Genomic DNA, 16620 nt, shown 5'->3' on the forward strand with positions numbered 1-16620 from the left:
GCTCCCTGCACAAGTCACGGTTATGCGCGTTTATTCTTTACCGTCGTATAACACGCGATGAGCCAGCGGGTCGCTCCCAGATCCGGAGGTGGAAAACGAAGACATGTTTCTCTCGTCTCCGTTAACGCAGTTAACCGATCTGGGACGGTGTTTCAGATCTTTTTTTTTTTTAATGCTAGTTTCTGAAACATCTTTGAGAATCTTTTGTGTTTTAAAAAAAAAAAACCTTTTCTCAAGGGTTTCACAGCCTGCTCGGGTTGTTACAGGCCAGGCTGCTCAGAAGCGCCATTAATCCACAAGCCTTGATGTGGTTTTTGCTGTTGTTTCTTTTGAAAAAACAAACTGGTTTCTGTCTGCCTTTCCTCCTCCCTCTTCACACCCAGACCAGAGCGCTGTGGAAAATGACGCGTCCTCAGCGCTAGGTGTATATATAGCACACGTAGCCCCCCGGCCCCCTGAAGTTCCATACCCTGTGACCCTGTGACCTCCTGTCGGTTCAGAAAGCATGCGGTTTGGTCTCTTCTGTCTCTTTTGTTTATCCAGGCTCTGTTTCTCTCGTCTTGGCTACACGCCCCCGCACGAAAGCAAACCTGAGCACGTAGGGTCGGTCCACAGAGAGCACCTTTCGGCAGCTCTTCACCCAGATGGGTCACGTTTCTGTAGAAGAGGTTTAAAAACGGGCGCCGTCCTTCGGATGAGACGTCAAACCGAGGTCCTGACTCTCTGTGCTCATTAACAATCCCGGGGTGTCTCTGGAGAAGAGTAGGGGTGTAACCCCGGTGTCCTGGCCTGATTCCCCCCCTGGTCTTGACCCATCATGGCCTCCTAATCACCCCCCTCTCTGAACTGGCTCCATCCCTCTGCTCTCCTCCCCACTGAGAGCTGCTGTGTGCTGGAGCATCATCCAGGTGGGGTACACACTGGTGGGGGTGGAGGGGATCCCCCTGACCTGGGAAGAGCTCGGAGGGGAGGGTCCGGCAAGGCGCTATATAACCGTAAGGAATTATGGCTTGTCGTTTTTTTTTTTAAAAAGCGCGCTGTGTATCTCTTTGTAATGAAGCCGCTTTGAAAACTGTTAAAGGACGACAACAAAAAACAAGAACGCGTTTTGAATGGGAGAAACACTCGTATCTACTGCAGATAACGCACACAGCCCCGACAGAGGAAGCGGCATCATTCCAGTGCAGGAAAAGAGGAGAAAAATACAAATAAACACACACACACACGACGTGTCGTCGCGTGTCCCCTCGCACCCGAAGCAGGCCCTCCCCCCGGCGCCGAAACGACGCCTCGTTCTTCTCTTCTCTTCAGCCCAGTTACCTGCTGCCACGCTGTCCCTGTAAGAGCCCTGGCCGGGCCCACTGCCCACTCACCCCAGCGACTGGGAAACGCCCACCGGGCGGGCGAGGGCCGTCTCCGCGCGGGACACCTGTCTTTCTTTCTGGACCAGCTGTTCGGCGAGTCCACACCGCGAAGCCCAACGCGGGCGGGGCCAGCAATCGCGATGACCCTCGCGTAGAAAACACAGCCGGGACCTGTGATAACGTGCCAGACGCGTGGTCACGTCACGTCACGCCGGGCGTCTCTCTCCCCCTCTTCTTCCTCTTCTTCGCCTCTCCTCCTCGTCCTCGTCGTCGTCCTCCTCCTCCTCCTCCTCCTCTTCTCCTTCTCCTCTTCTTCTCCTTCTCCTTCTCCTTCTCCTTCGTCTTCTTCTTCTTCTTCTTCTTCTTCTTCTTCTTCTTCTTCTTCTTCTTCTTCTTCTTCTTCTTCTTCTTCTTCTTCTTCTCCTCCTCCTCCTCCTCCTCCTCCTCCTCCTCCTCACGCTCGGCTCTGGTGGTACACGCGCGCGTAGGTGGTCCGCTCGGCGGTCCGGACGGCCCGCGGGGGCCGAGGCGGGAGGTCTAGGGAGGCGTACTGGAGCCCGGAGTCCTCCTGCGGACACGAGGAGCAGATGGGGTTAAAATCCCGCAGGGAGAAAAGAACGCACGCGCGCAGGGTTTGTCTCGGATCGGGGGCGGGAGAGGATTCTAAAAGCGTGTGGGTTCGGGGGAGGGGGGGTCCAGACGGACCTAGGCGCAGTTGGGGACGCACTCGGCTGTTCTCTAGGTTTTTTTTTAATGTGTTTGCGTTATGGTTATTAATTAATTCTTAATTTAAAAACACACACACACACAAGTGCGGGTCTGTTTTTGCATGCGGTGGCGTGTCTGATCTGTTGTTGTTGTTGTTGTTGTTGTTGTTGTTGGTGGTGGTGGTGGTGGGTTTTTTTTTCCCACCGTGAAAGAAGCCCCACCGGTGTTTTCACGCGTGGAGCGAGTGGACGCAGGCCCTTCCTTCACGCGTGCAGCGAAAAACAGCCCCTGGAAACTTCTCGATCAAAAACGGAAGTGGTCAAAGGCGGGTTCTGGCCACAGGAGGGCTTCAGTCGTCTGTTTTTTCTCTTGTCTCAGACTTGGAAAGAACGAATAGTTTCCAAATCCCCCCCCCCCCGACACACACACACATACACACACACACCAGCTGTGTCCTGTCAAGACACTGCTCGCTGGTGATCAGCAGTGCTAGATCACACCACCCGCCACATTTCAACCTGTGTGCCATTATTAACACCGGACTTCTAGTACCACTGAAATAACTGATGCTACTACTGCTGAAAAAGACACAGCTGGAGATCTAGCTGACTGGGACTGAGAGGGCGGATCGCTGGGCTCCAGTGTGTCAGCTGGAGATCTAGCTGACTGGGACTGAGGGGTGCAGATTGCTGGGCTCCAGTGTGTCAGCTGGAGATCTAGCTGACTGGGACTGAGAGGGCAGATCGCTGGGCTCCAGTGTGTCAGCTGGAGATCTAGCTGACTGGGACTGAGGGGTGCAGATTGCTGGGCTCCAGTGTGTCAGCTGGAGAACAAGCTGACTGGGACTGAGAGGGCAGATCGCTGGGCTCCAGTGTGTCAGCTGGAGAACAAGCTGACTGGGACTGAGAGGGCAGATCGCTGGGCTGCAGTGTGTCAGCTGGAGAACAAGCTGACTGGGACTGAGGGGGGCAGATCGCTGGGCTCCAGTGTGTCAGCTGGAGATCTAGCGGACTGGGACTGAGGGGGGCAGATCGCTGGGCTCCAGTGTGTCAGCTGGAGAACAAGCTGACTGGGACTGAGAGGGCAGATCGCTGGGCTCCAGTGTGTCAGCTGGAGATCTAGCTGACTGGGACTGAGAGGGCAGATCGCTGGGCTCCAGTGTGTCAGCTGGAGAACAAGCTGACTGGGACTGAGGGGGGCAGATCGCTGGGCTCCAGTGTGTCAGCTGGAGATCTAGCGGACTGGGACTGAGGGGGGCAGATCGCTGGGCTCCAGTGTGTCAGCTGGAGAACAAGCTGACTGGGACTGAGAGGGCAGATCGCTGGGCTCCAGTGTGTCAGCTGGAGATCTGGCTGACTGGGACTGAGAGGGCAGATCGCTGGGCTCCAGTGTGTCAGCTGGAGATCTAGCTGACTGGGACTGAGAGGGCAGATCGCTGGGCTCCAGTGTGTCAGCTGGAGAACAAGCTGACTGGGACTGAGAGGGCAGATCGCTGGGCTCCAGTGTGTCAGCTGGAGATCTAGCGGACTGGGACTGAGAGGGCAGATCGCTGGGCTCCAGTGTGTCAGCTGGAGATCTAGCGGACTGGGACTGAGGGGGGCAGATCGCTGGGCTCCAGTGTGTCAGCTGGAGATCTAGCTGACTGGGACTGAGAGGGCAGATCGCTGGGCTCCAGTGTGTAAGCTGGAGATCTAGCGGACTGGGACTGAGAGGGCAGATCGCTGGGCTCCAGTGTGTCAGCTGGAGATCTAGCTGACTGGGACTGAGAGGGCAGATCGCTGGGCTCCAGTGTGTCAGCTGGAGATCTAGCTGACTGGGACTGAGAGGGCGGATCGCTGGGCTCCAGTGTGTCAGCTGGAGATCTAGCGGACTGGGACTGAGAGGGCAGATCGCTGGGCTCCAGTGTGTCAGCTGGAGATCTAGCTGACTGGGACTGAGAGGGCAGATCGCTGGGCTCCAGTGTGTCAGCTGGAGATCTAGCTGACTGGGACTGAGAGGGCAGATCGCTGGGCTCCAGTGTGTCAGCTGGAGATCTAGCTGACTGGGACTGAGAGGGCAGATCGCTGGGCTCCAGTGTGTCAGCTGGAGATCTAGCTGACTGGGACTGAGGGGTGCAGATTGCTGGGCTCCAGTGTGTCAGCTGGAGAACAAGCTGACTGGGACTGAGAGGGCAGATCGCTGGGCTCCAGTGTGTCAGCTGGAGAACAAGCTGACTGGGACTGAGAGGGCAGATCGCTGGGCTGCAGTGTGTCAGCTGGAGAACAAGCTGACTGGGACTGAGGGGGGCAGATCGCTGGGCTCCAGTGTGTCAGCTGGAGATCTAGCGGACTGGGACTGAGGGGGGCAGATCGCTGGGCTCCAGTGTGTCAGCTGGAGAACAAGCTGACTGGGACTGAGAGGGCAGATCGCTGGGCTCCAGTGTGTCAGCTGGAGATCTAGCTGACTGGGACTGAGAGGGCAGATCGCTGGGCTCCAGTGTGTCAGCTGGAGAACAAGCTGACTGGGACTGAGGGGGGCAGATCGCTGGGCTCCAGTGTGTCAGCTGGAGATCTAGCGGACTGGGACTGAGGGGGGCAGATCGCTGGGCTCCAGTGTGTCAGCTGGAGAACAAGCTGACTGGGACTGAGAGGGCAGATCGCTGGGCTCCAGTGTGTCAGCTGGAGATCTGGCTGACTGGGACTGAGAGGGCAGATCGCTGGGCTCCAGTGTGTCAGCTGGAGATCTAGCTGACTGGGACTGAGAGGGCAGATCGCTGGGCTCCAGTGTGTCAGCTGGAGAACAAGCTGACTGGGACTGAGAGGGCAGATCGCTGGGCTCCAGTGTGTCAGCTGGAGATCTACCTGACTGGGACTGAGAGGGCAGATCGCTGGGCTCCAGTGTGTCAGCTGGAGATCTAGCTGACTGGGACTGAGAGGGCAGATCGCTGGGCTCCAGTATGTCAGCTGGAGAACAAGCTGACTGGGACTGAGGGGGGCAGATCGCTGGGCTCCAGTGTGTCAGCTGGAGAACAAGCTGACTGGGACTGAGGGGGGCAGATCACTGGGCTCCAGTGTGTCAGCTGGAGCTCTAGCGGACTGGGACTGAGGGGGGCAGATCGCTGGGCTCCAGTGTGTCAGCTGGAGAACAAGCTGACTGGGACTGAGAGGGCAGATCGCTGGGCTCCAGTGTGTCAGCTGGAGATCTAGCGGACTGGGACTGAGAGGGCAGATCGCTGGGCTCCAGTGTGTCAGCTGGAGATCTAGCGGACTGGGACTGAGGGGGGCAGATCGCTGGGCTCCAGTGTGTCAGCTGGAGATCTAGCTGACTGGGACTGAGAGGGCAGATCGCTGGGCTCCAGTGTGTAAGCTGGAGATCTAGCGGACTGGGACTGAGAGGGCAGATCGCTGGGCTCCAGTGTGTCAGCTGGAGATCTAGCGGACTGGGACTGAGGGGGCAGATCGCTGGGCTGCAGTGTGTCAGCTGGAGATCTAGCGGACTGGGACTGAGAGGGCAGATCGCTGGGCTCCAGTGTGTCAGCTGGAGATCTAGCTGACTGGGACTGAGAGGGCAGATCGCTGGGCTCCAGTGTGTCAGCTGGAGATCTAGCTGACTGGGACTGAGAGGGCTGATCGCTGGGCTCCAGTGTGTCAGCTGGAGATCTAGCTGACTGGGACTGAGAGGGCAGATCGCTGGGCTCCAGTGTGTCAGCTGGAGATCTAGCGGACTGGGACTGAGAGGGCAGATCGCTGGGCTCCAGTGTGTCAGCTGGAGATCTAGCGGACTGGGACTGAGGGGGGCAGATCGCTGGGCTCCAGTGTGTCAGCTGGAGATCTAGCGGACTGGGACTGAGAGGGCAGATTGCTGGGCTCCAGTGTGTCAGCTGGAGATCTAGCTGACTGGGACTGAGAGGGCAGATCGCTGGGCTCCAGTGTGTCAGCTGGAGATCTAGATGACTGGGACTGAGGGGGGCAGATCGCTGGGCTCCAGTGTGTCAGCTGGAGATCTAGCGGACTGGGACTGAGGGGGGCAAACAGCACAAGTTCTCTTCCGTAGTAATAATAATAATAAAAAAAAAGAAAGACAGCCGATACCTGCGTATTGTCCCCTTTCTCTTCTTCCCCGCCCTGTGGCGGACGCGGCGGAGCTCTGACCCAGGTCCCTGAAACAGGAAGACGCGCATCAGTGCGAACCTCACCCCTGCTTGAGAGATCCCCGACAGAGCACCCTGCTGCAGGCACTGTACCCCCACCTCGTTCGCACTCGTGCAAATCCAGAAGATGAGATCAGATCACTTTATCGGCCCTATAACAATGTCTTGCATGAGGAATGTGTCTTTTCACAGACCCCAGCTGGCTCTCCATGAGACACACAGACAGGGAGAGAAGCTGGGGGTCAGAGCGCAGGGTCAGACATTTATACAGCACTCCTAGAGCAGCTGGGGTGAAGGGCCTCGCTCGGGGTCCCCTAACGGGAGTAGGATTCCTCTGCCGGCCGCGGGATACGAACCGGCGGACCCCTCCAGCGGGTCCTGAGCCGCAACTTCTGTGCGCAAACAAGCAAGCGAGCAAGCAGACGCACAGGCGAACACCCGCCAGCCCAGGCTCCTTGCTATCGCCTACCTCTCCGGCGCCAGAGGCCGCAGACGCAGGCGGCGGAGACCAGCGAGCACAGGGGCGGCAGGCCGGCGGCCAGAGCCCAGCACACCGGGGGAGCCGGGGTAGGGCGGGCCTGCTCGTCGTCTTCTGAAACAACAACAACAACAACAACAAAAAAACGTTTCATAAAAAAACAACAAAAACGCCGACAGCTCTGAACCTTATTCAGACGCGTGAGCGCCAGAGGTCCCCTCTCCTCTCCTGTCCTCTGCGTCATACTTAATAATAATAATAATAATTAATAATGTCTTACACTTATATAGCGCTTTTTCTGGACACTCCACTCAAAGCGCTTTACAGGTAATGGGGACTCCCCTCCACCACCACCAATGTGCAGCCCCACCTGGATGATGCGACGGCAGCCATAGTGCGCCAGAACGCTCCCCACACAGCAGCTATCAGTGGGGAGGAGAGCAGAGGGATGAAGCCAATTCACAGAGGGGGATTGTTAGGAGGCCATGATTGATAACAGCCGATGGGGAAATTTGGCCAGGATGCCGGGGTTACACCCCTACTCTTCTCGAGAGACACCCCGGGATTTTTAATGACCACAGAGAGTCAGGACCTCGGTTTGACGTCTCATCCGAAGGACGGCGCCTGTTTACAGTATAGTGTCCCCGTCACTACACTGGGGCATTAGGACCCACATGAGCCACAGGGTGAGCGCCCCCTGCTGGCCCCCCTAACGCCTCTTCCTTGTGTATTTTGGGGGGTGGGGGTATCAGGGACGCATTTTCGGGAGGGTGCCTAGCCTGGGAGGTGTGGGTTTGGACTCGGAGGAGGGGTGGCGGGACGGTTCGGGACTCCGTCTCACCTTCCAGCCGCAGGGCGATGCCCCCCCCGCTGCGCAGGCTGCCGTTGGCCCGGTCGGCGCAGTGGTACCAGCCCACGTCCCGCCGGGACGCGTTGGACACCCGCAGGCCGACGGTGCCGGTGCCGGGGTCCCACAGGCCGGCCCAGCGGCCGGCGGGGGCGTTGCTAGGCGACAGCGCGACCGGGCCGCGCGGGCGGGGGCTGGGGGCGAAGGTCAGGGCGAGAGCCGGGCCGCCGGCGGCCGGCAGGACGAACCAGTGGGTCTCGTGCGCGTGGGGGACCTCGCAGGGCAGCGTGACGTCATCTCCCGGCGACACCCGCCGGGCGGCGCCCCGGGCCGGGCCCAGCGCGCCTGCGCGGGCCGACCATGGGAAAAAAACAACAACAACAACAAATTAAAATAAACCGACAACAAATACAAGGACGACAAAAAACAAAACAAAACAGCAACGACAACAGAAACAGAAGCCCGGGGCGCAGAAAGCGGTGTTTACAACATTCAAGTTCAAGTTTATTGTCATTATACTCACATACAGGTAGATGGTATAACGAAATGCTATTTAGTGAGCTCTCGGACGATAAGAAGTACAAAAAACTGGCAGTGTGCAAAAACAACAACAGGTAACAGGTAATGTGCAAAACAACATCAGATGGGCAAAATCACACATCAACAGAATGAGATAAAGGATAGAACTGGATGTGAGTTTTGGTCAAATCAATCAACAACAACACCAACGACAGAAATCCGTTATAAACGCCCGTTCATGATGCCCCTACTTAAAAAAAACCAATAATAATAATAATAATAATAATAATAATAATAATAATAATAATAATAATAATAAACAATATTACAACATAAAAACGTATATGGACGGCCGTTCTTGATGTCCATACTTCTTTAAAAATAAAACAACAACCATAACAATAGTAAACAACAAAAGCAGAAGGCAGCTCTGAACGCCTACGGTTGATTCCTGTGCTGTTTCAATAAATAAGAAACAGCAACAAAAGCAGAAACAACAATAATAATGATGAAGCAGAAGGTCGTTCTGAAGACCCATTGTTGATTTCTGTACTTTTTACTTAAATAAGAAACAGCAACAAAAAAAAGAAACTTCTTATGATTGTTGTTGTTTCTTTTTTGTTGTTGCTGTTCCTTATTTATTTTTTTAAAAAAAGTTATTTGTTTTATTAAAACAGAAGGTCGTTCTGAATACCCACGACTGATTTCTGTACTTTTTTTTATAAAACACGACAAACACTCTCTCCGCGTCTGAGATAACGTCGGGCGACGCGGGCTGTCGCGCCACAGAACCCTGTCGATCGAAAAATGAAAGAATTGTGAGATAATTAGGACTCCAAGGCTCTCGGAAATAGGGAAGATGCTGTTGTTTGTTTTCAAAAGTTTTATTTTGCGGTAAATATGACAATGTACCGACCTGAACCAATAACAAAACCCGCAATTCGCCTCCAGGGATGATTACGAATCGTACCACCTCCGATTCAAATCCTTTATATGTTTATTGCGAAATCTAATCGCTTGGTCCCTTTTCAAGCTTTCGGTGGAGTTTCAGTAGTGTTTTTTTTTTAAATAAAATCTTTAAATCCTGTTACATTCATAAAACCTCTCCGTGTTGACAACCGGGCGCATCGGCGGCAACGAGAACAACAGACTTCCGGCTCGGAAATTAAAGTTGTTGGGTTTTTTTAAATATGTTTTATTCATGGTCAAAGGTGATGAAAAGCAGAGATCCCCCAAAACCAAAACGGCAGAATTAATACGCTACCTGAGCGAAATCTGCACACAGTCTCCTTATTTTGCTCGTCTCTGGACAGCATGTTGCTCCGTTGTACTTTTTGGACACCCAATCTCTACATACCTATGCACATTTTGCACAGATTTTTATTGTTTTTATAGTGACTATGAACATATTGTGCACACACCTATGTATTTATTTTTATTTATTTATTTTATATTTGGTATAATTTTTCCGTCTGTTCTGATGTCTGTTTTTGCTGGTCTGGGGCTGTAACGCCTCAATTTCCCTTCGGGATCAATAAAGTCTTATCTATCTATTATTATTTTTTTGACATCCATCCAGTCTGTTTTTATTTTGTCTGTTGTTTGTTTGTTTTGTTTTGTTTTGTTTTGTTTTGTTTTGTTTTTTGGTGGAGTTTTAAGTCAAGAAAAATAAAAAAATAAACCAAATCATTCCGTGAAGGTTTTAACACGAAAAACGCGGCGCTCCGGCGACAGACCTCGGGGAAAAGAAAAAAAAACGGACTGAAAAAAGGGCGCTGATCTGGACTCCAGAAACAGACCGGTACCGGACCCGGCTGTGGGACCGAACCGACGGACGGACCGACACCGACTGCGGATACGGACGCCGGGCGATGCGGCTGTTAAAATCTCAACTATCTCTTTCCGCTGCCAGATCCGAGGGCGATACGGGAGGACACGGGGTGTCTGACGGGCTGCACATTAAACCCATTCCCAAAGGGTTCAACTCCAGCTTTAATGATCCTCTGGGATATTTATTATTTTTTTATTTTTGGTCTAAACGGCACTGTGCGATACAACAATATAACCAAGACAGCGGAGTATCGACAGTAGCGTTGCTGGAGATAAAGAGAGGTCGTTGTTGTTGTTTTTTTTTTAAATCTTGTCTGAGAGGGATACCGCGCCTGTTTGGGCTACAGAAGCGGGTGATTTGGTTCGGGGAGGGGAGCAGTTCGGAGCTCGTCCGAGTTGTGAACGTGGTCGCGGATGGCGCCTGCCCGATAAAACATAAACCGACCCAAGACGCGACGGACATCTTTTCTGACGGATGTAGTTCAAGGGCGGGCGCACCAGGACCGGCGCTGGACACCCCTGCGTGAGGCAGGATTAACTGGACAAGAGGAGCCCATCCAGTCCGTTTGGCCGCTTGTTCCCCACCCCCACCCCTCTCTGTGTACAGTAGAGCCTCCTGTCCTGACTGGAGGAGCTCACCCAGCTGTGTCTGGAGAGAAGCCGGGGTATCGGCTTCCACCACAGGGCTGGGCAGCCTGTTCCCCACCCCCACCCCCCTCTGTGTACAGAAGAGCCTCCTGTCCTGACTGGAGGAGCTCACCCAGCTGTGTCTGGAGAGGAGCCAGGGTATCGGCTTCAACCACACGGACTGGGCAGCTTGTTCCCCACCCCCACCCCCCTCTGTGTACAGAAGAGCCTCCTGTCCTGACTGTTGTGAAAAAAACAGAAAAAGTTCTGATTTTTTTTTTACTTTTACTAACCTTACACCCCAGCAGCGAGAGAAGGCGTAATAAAAGCCCATAAAAATGAACACCGGTCCGCCGGCCTTAACCTGCGTTCTTGAGAGCTCATGTACAACCATAAAACACAGCTACTGTACATCACGAGCAGTAAAAAAAAAAAACACACACACAAAAAAAACGAGCATTTAAAATTAAAGTATTTAGGGAGTCGGACAGGTCAAAACCGCCAGCAGTAGGACAATTTAATTTTTCTCTTTGTATTTTTATTTTCTGACGGGTTTAAAAGCGGAGAGGTTACTCACAGATAACGATGAACAGGATCATGGCCATTAAAGACCAGTAGCAGCAGCAGGAGCAGCAGCAGAAGGAGCGACACAGCGGTCACACCAGCCCCCCCGAGCCGAGACCGTGGGGCGCGTCGCACCCGGGGGGGGTCAGCCAGCCAGACAGCCACGTGCGCGGCGGAAGTCACAGCTCCGCCCTGCCGGCGCGTTTCCGCCGGGAGCCGCTCTCTTCACAGGAAGAAGGTGAACCTGGACAGCTACTCGAGTGGGGGAGGGTGGGTCGAGGGGAGAGGAAGATGCAGGGTGTGTGTGTGTGGGGGGGGCTGTGTCTGGAGAGGAGCCGGGGTATCGGCTTCAACCACAGGGCTGGGCGGCTTGTTCCCCACCCCCACCCCCCTCTGTGTACAGTAGAGCCTCCTGTCCTGACTGGAGGAGCTCACCCAGCTGTGTCTGGAGAGAAGCCAGGGTATCGGCTTCAACCACAGGGCTGGGCGGCTTGTTCCCCACCCCCACCCCCCTCTGTGTACAGTAGAGCCCCCTGTCCTGACTGGAGGAGCTCACCCAGCTGTGTCTGGAGAGAAGCCAGGGTATCGGCTTCAACCACAGGGCTGGGCGGCTTGTTCCCCACCCCCACCCCCCTCTGTGTACAGTAGAGCCCCCTGTCCTGACTGGAGGAGCTCACCCAGCTGTGTCTGGAGAGGAGCCAGGGTATCGGCTTCAACCACAGGGCTGGGCAGCTTGTTCCCCACCCCCACCCCCCTCTGTATACAGTAGAGCCCCCTGTCCTGACTGGAGGAGCTCACCCAGCTGTGTCTGGAGAGAAGCCAGGGTATCGGCTTCAACCACAGGGGCTGGGCGGCTTGTTCCCCACCCCCACCCCCCTCTGTGTAAAGAAGTGTTCTCAGTTTTAAATGCCTTAAATGTTGTTTGGCCCTTACACCCTCTGCCTCCACTTTCATAGCTGTGACAATAGACAATTACTTTCTTCACGTTTTCAGTAGCTTTCCTTGTCTTTCCCCCTTTTGTTTAGTAAGGTGGCCCGGAAACGTCCTCTGTGTGAAAGAGGCCCGACTCGCAACCCAAAATGACAACAAAACCACCGGTACCATGAGACGCAAAGCATTTTATTTATCTTTGCAAAGCTACAAAGAGAAACCAAAGTTCAATCACATAGTACGAGGAGAAGAGAAGGGAGGAAACACAGCGTTTTTCGGCTTCTTCAGGGGTGGACATCAGGTGTTTCCTCTCTTCTCTCTTCGGCAGGAAATACTCCTCTTACCTATTACACCTGAACCACAGGTACGAGCGCTCAACATGCGCTAAATGTGAGAAATACGTTTAAAACAGCCCCCTCTTCCCAGACCAACAACACAAAATATCTAAGGATGCTTGTTTCAAACCCCTCCCCCCGTGCCCAGACCCCCAAAATTTAAAATAAAATGTCAAAGCTCTCTTCGACCGAAAAACGAAAAAGTGTCCCAGCTTTGGCTGGAAACAGGAAGTTGAAAATCTTGTCATGAAAAGGTCACCTCTGAGCAGTACGCGCAGCACACACAGCGAGCCAGAGGAGATAACCGAGGGGCCCTCGGTGACACACAGTGAAAGGAGATTAAACACAAGTCCTAGCCCCTCCACCCAAAAAAAAAACAAGACCCATATTTTCCCATATCTTTCACATCTCAACTGAGCACTGGGAGGTAGAGGCAGCCCAGTGTGAACTGGCCTCCCGACAGAGAGCCTGTGTCCCTGCTGTGTGTGCTCTCGGCCCCAGACACAGCTGAGAGCAGGGCCTGCAGAGCCACTCGGGCAGAGAGAGAGAGAGAATGTAAATATCATTACTTTCATTTGCTTTGGCAACAGTGATTGTACCCATCGGTCATGCTAATAAAGCACCTTGAATTGAATTGAATTGAGAGAGAGAGAGAGAGAGAGAGAGAGAGAGAGAGGGAGAGAGAGAGGGAGAGAGTTCACTGAGCTATCACCAGCCTCGTTAACTACAGGGAAACTCCAGGGGCGACAGCGCCTGATCACGTCACACACTAATTAACGGCCTGTAGAATTCACACACCTGTATGACAGCCAGAACACGTAGCCCTGCTGTAGGAGTGCCTGTAGGATAGACTGTGTATGGAACTCTCCTGCAGTTGATTGGCCTGTGTAATTAAACCTCCTGTAGGTGACTGGCCTGTATACATACCCCTCCTATAGATGACTGGCCTGCATAATGAACTCTCCTATAGATGACTGGCCTGTATACATACCCCTCCTATAGATGACTGGCCTGCATAATGAACTCTCCTATAGATGACTGGCCTGCATAATGAACTCTACTATAGATGACTGGCCTGTCTAATTATCTCTCCTATAGATGACTGGCCTGTATAATTATCTCTCCTATAGGTGACTGGCCTGTATAATTATCTCTCCTATAGGTGACTGGCCTGTATAATTATCTCTCCTACAGATGACTGGCCTGCATAATTATCTCTCCTATAGATGACTGGCCTGTATAATTATCTCTCCTATAGGTGACTGGCCTGTATAATTATCTCTCCTACAGATGACTGGCCTGTATAATTATCTCTCCTACAGATGACTGGCCTGTATAATTATCTCTAATATAGGTGACTGGCCTGTATATTTAGACCACCTGCAGTATTTCCAGTTCCTGCTGTGGTGCGGAGACTCTTCCTGACTCCCTCCCCTTGTGATGGGCAGGTAACAAGCCCACTGGACTGAGCACTGAGGGGACTCGACACAAGCAGCTCTGCTCGAACCCTGGACGCAGGCTATAAGCAGGAAACAATATTAAGGCGACTCTACAAGATATCGATCCTTTCATAAGGCATAAAAAAAATCTAAAACTAATTACCCACACCCAAAGAAAAACACTATGCTTATATGAACCTTCAAACAAGCCCTGTTTAACAGTAAATGTACATGAGACACAATTCTACATCCGGAGGTCTTGACTCAGGCAACACCAGTCTCTCAGATTTCCTCTTGTGTGTCACTGGTGTGTGACAGTCAGGACTCACACTGTTCACCCTACAAGAGACACACTGAGAGTCAGACAGGGGCGTGTCGCTGGTGTGTGACAGTCAGGACTCACGCTGAGAGTCAGACAGGGGCGTGTCGCTGGTGTGTGACAGTCAGGACTCACTCTGAGAGTCAGACAGGGGCGTGTCGCTGGTGTGTGACAGTCAGGACTCACTCTGAGAGTCAGACAGGGGCGTGTCGCTGGTGTGTGACAGTCAGGACTCACGCTGAGAGTCAGACAGGGGCGTGTCGCTGGTGTGTGACAGTCAGGACACACTCTGAGAGTCAGACAGGGGCGTGTCGCTGGTGTGTGACAGTCAGGACTCACGCTGAGAGTCAGACAGGGGCGTGTCGCTGGTGTGTGACAGTCAGGACTCACTCTGAGAGTCAGACAGGGGCGTGTCGCTGGTGTGTGAGAGTCAGGACTCACGCTGAGAGTCAGACAGGGGCGTGTCGCTGGTGTGTGACAGTCAGGACTCACTCTGAGAGTCAGACAGGGGCGTGTCGCTGGTGTGTGACAGTCAGGACTCACTCTGAGAGTCAGACAGGGGCGTGTCGCTGGTGTGTGACAGTCAGGACTCACTCTGAGAGTCAGACAGGGGCGTGTCGCTGGTGTGTGAGAGTCAGGACTCACTCTGAGAGTCAGACGGGCGTCTCGCTGGTGTGTGACAGTCAGGACTCACTCTGAGAGTCAGACAGGCGTGTCGCTGGTGTGTGACAGTCAGGACTCACTCTGAGAGTCAGACAGGGGCATGTCGTTGGTGTGTGACAGTCAGGACTCTCTGAGAGTCAGACAGGGGCGTGTCGCTGGTGTGTGACAGTCAGGACTCACTCTGAGAGTCAGACAGGGGCGTGTCGCTGGTGTGTGACGGTCAGGACTCACGCTGAGAGTCAGACAGGGGCATGTCGCTGGTGTGTGACAGTCAGGACTCACTCTGAGAGTCAGACAGGGGCGTGTCGCTGGTGTGTGACAGTCAGGACTCACTCTGAGAGTCAGACAGGGGCGTGTCGCTGGTGTGTGAGAGTCAGGACTCACTCTGAGAGTCAGACAGGGGCGTGTCGCTGGTGTGTGACAGTCAGGACTCACTCTGAGAGTCAGACAGGGGCGTGTCGCTGGTGTGTGACGGTCAGGACTCACGCTGAGAGTCAGACAGGGGCATGTCGCTGGTGTGTGACAGTCAGGACTCACTCTGAGAGTCAGACAGGGGCGTGTCGCTGGTGTGTGACAGTCAGGACTCACGCTGAGAGTCAGACAGGCGTGTCGCTGGTGTGTGACAGTCAGGACTCACTCTGAGAGTCAGACAGGGGCGTGTCGCTGGTGTGTGACAGTCAGGACTCACACTGAGAGTCAGACAGGGGCGTGTCGCTGGTGTGTGACGGTCAGGACTCACTCTGAGAGTCAGACAGGGGCGTGTCGCTGGTGTGTGACAGTCAGGACTCACTCTGAGAGTCAGACAGGGGCGTGTCGCTGGTGTGTGACAGTCAGGACTCACTCTGAGAGTCAGACAGGGGCGTGTCGCTGGTGTGTGACAGTCAGGACTCACTCTGAGAGTCAGACAGGGGCGTGTCGCTGGTGTGTGACAGTCAGGACTCACTCTGAGAGTCAGACAGGCGTGTCGCTGGTGTGTGACAGTCAGGACTCACTCTGAGAGTCAGACAGGCCTGTCGCTGGTGTGTGACAGTCAGGACTCACGCTGAGAGTCAGACAGGCGTGTCGCTGGTGTGTGACAGTCAGGACTCACTCTGAGAGTCAGACAGGCGTGTCGCTGGTGTGTGACAGTCAGGACTCACTCTGAGAGTCAGACAGGCGTGTCGCTGGTGTGTGACAGTCAGGACTCACGCTGAGAGTCAGACAGGGGCGTGTCGCTGGTGTGTGACAGTCAGGACTCACTCTGAGAGTCAGACAGGGGCGTGTCGCTGGTGTGTGACAGTCAGGACTCACTCTGAGAGTCAGACAGGGGCGTGTCGCTGGTGTGTGACAGTCAGGACTCACGCTGAGAGTCAGACAGGCGTGTCGCTGGTGTGTGACAGTCAGGACTCACTCTGAGAGTCAGACAGGGGCGTGTCGCTGGTGTGTGACAGTCAGGACTCACACTGAGAGTCAGACAGGGGCGTGTCGCTGGTGTGTCACAGTCAGGACTCACTCTGAGAGTCAGACAGGGGCGTGTCGCTGGTGTGTGACAGTCAGGACTCACGCTGAGAGTCAGACAGGGGCGTGTCGCTGGTGTGTGACAGTCAGGACTCACACTGAGAGTCAGACAGGGGCGTGTCGCTGGTGTGCGACAGTCAGGACTCACTCTGAGAGTCAGACAGAGGTGTGTCGCTGGTGTGTGACAGTCAGGACTCACTCTGAGAGTCAGACAGGGGCGTGTCGCTGGTGTGTGACAGTCAGGACTCACACTGAGAGTCAGACAGGGGCGTGTCGCTGGTGTGCGACAGTCAGGACTCACTCTGAGAGTCAGACAGAGGTGTGTCGCTGGTGTGTGACAGTCAGGACTCACTCTGAGAGTCAGACAGGGG

The 16620-nt window shown here is 54.2% G+C and overlaps 2 protein-coding genes across 2 annotated transcripts in view; both read right to left on the reverse strand.

The window, feature by feature from the left end:
* Window positions 1-217: 217 nt before the first annotated feature.
* Window positions 218-11206, reverse strand: LOC148662482 (uncharacterized). Its single transcript, XM_088632128.1, has 5 exons — window positions 11080-11206; window positions 7521-7871; window positions 6671-6793; window positions 6143-6210; window positions 218-1932 (listed from the first exon to the last, which is right to left on the reverse strand). Exons 1-5 carry the CDS (start codon window positions 11105-11107, stop codon window positions 1819-1821), a joined length of 684 nt encoding a protein of 227 aa, XP_088488254.1. The 5' UTR covers window positions 11108-11206; the 3' UTR covers window positions 218-1818.
* Window positions 11207-12164: 958 nt separating this feature from the next.
* The window catches only part of LOC148662483 (C-type mannose receptor 2-like), a 32839-nt gene continuing 28383 nt past the window's right edge, over window positions 12165-16620 (reverse strand). The window contains exon 13 of the mRNA XM_088633009.1: window positions 12165-14109. Within this exon, the coding sequence (XP_088489135.1) occupies window positions 14105-14109 (5 nt within the window). The 3' untranslated portion in view covers window positions 12165-14104. The remainder of the gene's footprint in view (window positions 14110-16620) is intronic.

Source organism: Lepisosteus platostomus, chromosome 5 (genome assembly GCF_059453375.1).
Source record: "Lepisosteus platostomus isolate fLepPlt1 chromosome 5, fLepPlt1.hap1, whole genome shotgun sequence".
In the NCBI taxonomy this organism is placed as follows: Eukaryota; Metazoa; Chordata; class Actinopteri; order Semionotiformes; family Lepisosteidae; genus Lepisosteus; species Lepisosteus platostomus.